Source organism: Ailuropoda melanoleuca, chromosome 10, assembly GCF_002007445.2.
Source record: "Ailuropoda melanoleuca isolate Jingjing chromosome 10, ASM200744v2, whole genome shotgun sequence".
In the NCBI taxonomy this organism is placed as follows: Eukaryota; Metazoa; Chordata; class Mammalia; order Carnivora; family Ursidae; genus Ailuropoda; species Ailuropoda melanoleuca.
In genome coordinates, this window is record NC_048227.1 from 59,406,588 (window position 1) to 59,412,050 (window position 5,463).

General features: G+C 37.6%; 1 protein-coding gene across 1 annotated transcript in view; it reads right to left on the bottom strand.

Moving 5' to 3' along the window:
* The window catches only part of AK9 (adenylate kinase 9), a gene marked incomplete at its 5' end in the record, with an annotated part of 162,390 nt that extends 158,488 nt beyond the window's left edge, over positions 1 to 3,902 (bottom strand). Inside the window, 3 exons of the mRNA XM_034670770.1 lie at positions 117 to 223; positions 3,603 to 3,741; positions 3,837 to 3,902. Of these exons, the coding sequence (XP_034526661.1) occupies positions 117 to 223; positions 3,603 to 3,741; positions 3,837 to 3,902 (312 nt within the window). The remainder of the gene's footprint in view (positions 1 to 116; positions 224 to 3,602; positions 3,742 to 3,836) is intronic.
* Positions 3,903 to 5,463: the final 1,561 nt, after the last annotated feature.

Below are 5,463 nucleotides of genomic sequence, written 5' to 3' on the forward strand. Positions count from 1 at the left end.
GCATGTATATATATATATATATATATATATATATATAGGAATGAGTTTAAAACTTGGTCTCTTTCCTAGTGGAAGCAGCAGAAGAGTGGGTTGTTTCCATGGGGGCTGCTTCTCACCTGATAGGCCAGTATTTGATAGGCCTGAATTTTCTGAGTGATGAGTTTAAGGGCCTTACGCATTGAGAGGTAGCCAGTATCATTGTACCCAGACCCTAGGAATCTATCTATGGAAGAGATGTAGGAGAGTGGAATAGCTTAGTTTTCTAGACCCAATTCTGGATACCCACAAGGATACTTCTTTGTAGACAGATCAGAGCTGCCAAGCCCACGGCCAACCTCTCTAACCCCAGAGATATGTATGAAGATGGAAGCATAAATGAGGACCTCCCCTCTCTGTCCTATCTCCTTGACACCATTACCAAGCACCTACCCTCAATGCTGAAGATGGAAGAATGGCAGACCTCCTGCCACTCCCTGCTGCGAGGCTCTGTATGTACTATCATTGGCAGAGTAGAAATGCTGCGGGCTAGTGTTCAGCCTGCATCACCCCCACCAGGGGAAAACCTGAAATACTGTCCATATCGCTGCCCAGGGGTAGCTACTTGGCCCATACCATCCCTTGGCCCCACTTCCTGGTACAGTGGAATGAAATCCTATTTCCACAAAACTGAAGATGGCATGCTACTGCTTTCAGATTGAAGTGATGAGAGATTCAGCGATATCAGGTAGCTTATGCCCATCCAACCCTAATATGTACCTGACCTCATGCCAGACCCATATGAGTGGACACACTGGTGACCAATGACTTCGGAGACCATCCACAATGTGATACGCTGGAGGCAGGGAATGCCCAGACTAGGGCTGTCCATCTTTACTGGAGAAAATGAGTTTTTCTGGAATCTAGAAACAGGAAGCAGAGAGGGGCTTCTCAGGATGCCCAGGTATTGGCTCTACCATTTTCTCTCAGGTGAGGATGTAGTTCATGGAAGCTGATTTTGGCCCAAGGCCAACACAGCATGATAGGTTGTAAATGAAAGGATTGTAATTACAGCTTGTGTAAGTTATTTCTAAACAGTGATAAAACGTTCAACTGTAAAAGGGCTCTGGTACAGAAAAAAATTAAGATTGAATTTCGCAATATTCTGTTGTGCAGTGTCCCCAGCAGCACACATCTGTCTTCAGGGATTTTAGAGTCATCAATTACCCAGCCTCACCCAGACCTGTCTCAGGTTAATATCCCCATTTTGAAAGCTCATCACTTCCAATTTTGCTTCTACCATCTACCAGGCTGGTGGATAGGACCAAACATCAGAAAGACTCCTTGCTGAGCAAAGACTTTTAAACTGCATTTAGCAGGGTGCTAGTTTCCACAGAAATTCCTTTGGGGATGTTACAGAATAGGTGAGGGGAATTTGGACAGAAGGGGTGCTAGGTCCTGTAAATATGAGTTTTAAGGTTGCTTTTATAACCTTTAAATAAGCCCAGTTGTACATGCTTAAAACACAGCCATGCAATTGCACGCTAATAGTGTGGCCCTCAGACTCAAGAAATTATTTATACTGCTTTTCCTATGCCAGCTTCCGGAACAAGCAGTGGACAGCAAGTCTAGGGGAAAGAGGAATACATTAAATGATATGAGGGGATGCCAGTCAGCAAAATCCAAAATGCAGTAAATTTTTAAACACAAATAACCCGCTTTTTCAACAAAGAGAACACAAGATGATAGAAGGAGGTAGAGGGAATTTATAGTTAAAAGGGACTTGAGACATACCAGTCAATTGCTATATGTGAAACCTGGTTGGATCCGCTTCCAAAAAAACTCCAAAACAAAACAAAAGAACAAACAACAACAACACACTCACACACAAAACAAAACAAAACCCCAAAAAACAAAAAAACAAAATCCCAAAACAGAAACCAAAAAACAAAACTCAAAGATCAGCTAGGAAATAAAAATACACAAGGCAAATAATCAAATCTGACCACAGAGTGGTCAGTAGATGATTTACTATTAATTTAATAGGTATGATAATATAATGTGATACTAGGTTTAAAAAAAGTCTTTATCTTTTTGAAATGTATACTAAAACATTTACAGATGAACTGATATGATATGAATTAGCTTCAAAATAAAGTAGGCTGGGGGAGGGATGTGGGCAGGAGTTTACATAAAACAGATTAGACTAGAGTTGTCATGGAAACTGGGGGGGGGGAGTTTTACATCACTTTCTTTACTTTTGCTTGAAATCTTCCACAAGAAGTTAAAAAGGTTCTGAACATCATGAATGGCATAGCTGAGTAGGTTTATTTTTTCATTTTTTTCTCTTTTTGCCAATATTTATCATTTATACCATCTTTTTGTGAGCAAATTACTCTAAATTTTTTCAAGAGGTAAGGGGAGATGAAGTATAAACAAGAAGATATTTGCCTGCCTAACTGTATACATGCTTCAGTTTCAATCACTACTCTTTTGGAGGTCATTTATTGACCTATGTTAGAATTCTGTCATTGTCCATTTTACCTTTTTACTCATTTAACCTCCCACATTCTGGATGTTTTCCCAAGGTCATCTTTTTTTAACACTGATCAATAGATAGAAAAACTGATGTGTAGACAAAGTGTGTGTGTGTGTATATTATACACACTATACACACACACACTGTATATAATGTATAATATATATCATGTATAATATATATAACATATATAATAGATATTTTTCTATATGTGGATGAATAGATGTAGTTTGTTCTCTATATCATCTGTATGTAGAGAAATCTTTCTACCATAGATATAAATGATACAGACATAGCTTGCAGTGATGTCTGCTTTTGCTACTTCCATTATTGATTTGCTTTAGCAATCATGGTTTTTACTTCACTGCATTTTATTTTTATCCCTGTGTTCTTAATAGTCACAATGTCCTCCCTTAACTTACTAAGGATATGAAGCAGCTTGCTAAGTTTTTCTTCTTTCATTCAATAAATCTATTTCAGGTGGATGATTTTCTCCCCAGCACATCTTCATTCTTCTTTCTTCTTTTGCAAATGTCATAGGGTTTGCTCTTTTCTGTTTAGTCATTCTGAGCTTCAGTGGTCTTCATCTTGAGAAATTAGGCCCCAAACCCCTGTTCAGCATCTGTTTGAGCGCAGGGAGACTTCTTGGGTCCAAAATGAGAGGGTAGACTGGGTGAACAGACCGAAGTCTGCCAATTTCTGGAGCCAGAGGGTAAGCTGGTGCCATTCAAGTTCCCATTCCTGCCTTGTAAGTGTGGATTAACACAGAGAAGCCTAGCCACGGACAGGACTCCGTAATAAAACTTTGAGTGAATGGAAAAGGAGTCAGCAAAGGCTGTCAGCACTGTGAGAAGGATGACAGCAGAGTGCTGATGCTTTTGCTGGATAACACAGTGCTCAAAGATCAAACCATTTAAACTTATTTATTCATTTACAAATGTAGAATCTGAAGAATAAAAGGAAATAAATAAGCAAATAAAAATATCTAAGCTGTTTAATTGAATTCAGGCTCTAGAATTCCTGCATCAGGGCAAACAAAAAGAGCAACTCCAGAAATTATGGGTGTGTCAGCTAAAGCGTGAGTTTTAAGGTTGCTTTGAGAGCCACCGATATATAAAAATAAACATACCAAAGTGAGAAACTTCCAAGGAGTTGAGCTTCTCCAACATTAGCTTTATGACAAGTTCATCTGGAATGCTTTGACCACTGAGCAGTATTGACTGCAGCTAAGAACCAACAAAGATAGTATATATTAGTGTACCTATATCTGTGACAGAGAGCTTTTTTTTTTAAAGTCAAAATAATTTTGAAACATATTTACCATAACTCCTGATTCAGTTCCCTTGGCAATCTGTTCTTCCAAAATTGGTAAAGCTAAAATATGAATTCAAAATATTAGCACAAACTGATATTAGAATTGCCAAATTAAGAAACATATTTGTGTGTAATATAACTGGTAACAAAGATTAATATTTGCATATTACTTTAAGAGTTTACGGAGCACATTTATACACATTATGTCATTTAAGCCTAACCAAAGCGTGAGACAGCAGAATGTATTCCATAGAGAACTTGTCTCTGCCATTCGCTAGCTAAAAGATCTTGAGGAAGCTAACTCCTTAAATACCTCTGGGCCTTGCATGCTTATGCCCTGTATAGTACGCAAGAGAATGTGAGGATGAAATGACATTGTGTATATGCCAGTGATTTGGAAATTGTAAAGTGTCACTCAAAATATACACTAAGTATTATTAGTCCAGATACTTTTATAACTATAGAATTATATCCAGAGCCCATTAATTTTGCACTGATTATATAAAAGGATGCATCAAGAAATATAAAAATAGATAAACACTGATTAGAAAAAAGGGGTCTGAGGCTAGAATTCCAATGATTTGTTTCCTTTTAAGAGGAAATATTCCATCCCTTATGGAAGACATCCTGGGAAAGAAATGACAGGGGCAAGACCTAGGGGAGGACTCAGGAACTGAATTATGTCCCTTGCTGCTAGTAATCTATGATTGTTGTTCCAGATTGCAATTTCAGTAACAGCACATGGGACCCTCATTTCATACCATTCGTGCCAAAAATGATTATAGAAACTTTAAAGATTCCTTGCCAATTTGATATGCAAATATGGATCAGTGTTATTTTAATTAGCGCTACTCTGAATAACAATTTCTTTGAATAACAACTTTTTTCTTATATTTGTCTATTTTTATTTCTACTTTTATGAGTTGCTTATTCATTCTTTTGCTTATTTTTCTATTAGGATAAAAATAGTTCTATTGATTAAAAGAATATTTTATATAAAGATAGCAGTCCGCATCGTATATACTGCAAAGAATGCAAAGCAAAATAATAAAAAATTAAATTTATCATTGAAAATAATTAAGTCTTGGGGCATCTGGGTGGCTCAGTAGGTTAAGCATCTGCCTTTGGCTCGGGTCATGATCCCAGGACCCTGGGATTGAGCCCCGCATCCAGCTTCCTGCTCAGTGGGGATCCTGGTTCTCCCTCTCCCTCTGCCCTTCCCCCCACCTTGTGCTCTCTCTCTCTCAAATAAATAAATAAAATCTTAAAAAAATAATTAAGTCTTGACAAATGCTCTCAAGAACAGCTGTGAGAGTTTCTTCTCTTCTCATCTTTCACAGGGAGATACCCAAAACATAAAGGCCCCCAGTAGTTCTAAATGAGGGAATTAGAGAATTGGAGGCAGAAGAATGAAGTCAAAGACATTTCATAAACCCTCCTAACTTCTATGAACAAACTAGGACTAACTGAAAGGCAAAAATATGCCTGATGCTATTATGAAGATAACATTCACTAGGTTGGTAGTGATGTGTGATAAAGTTAATTATAGCAAAATGTTAATCTCAGAATCTAGATGATATAATTCTTTACATTTTTATGCATATTTGACAGTTTTTATAATAAAATATTGGGGG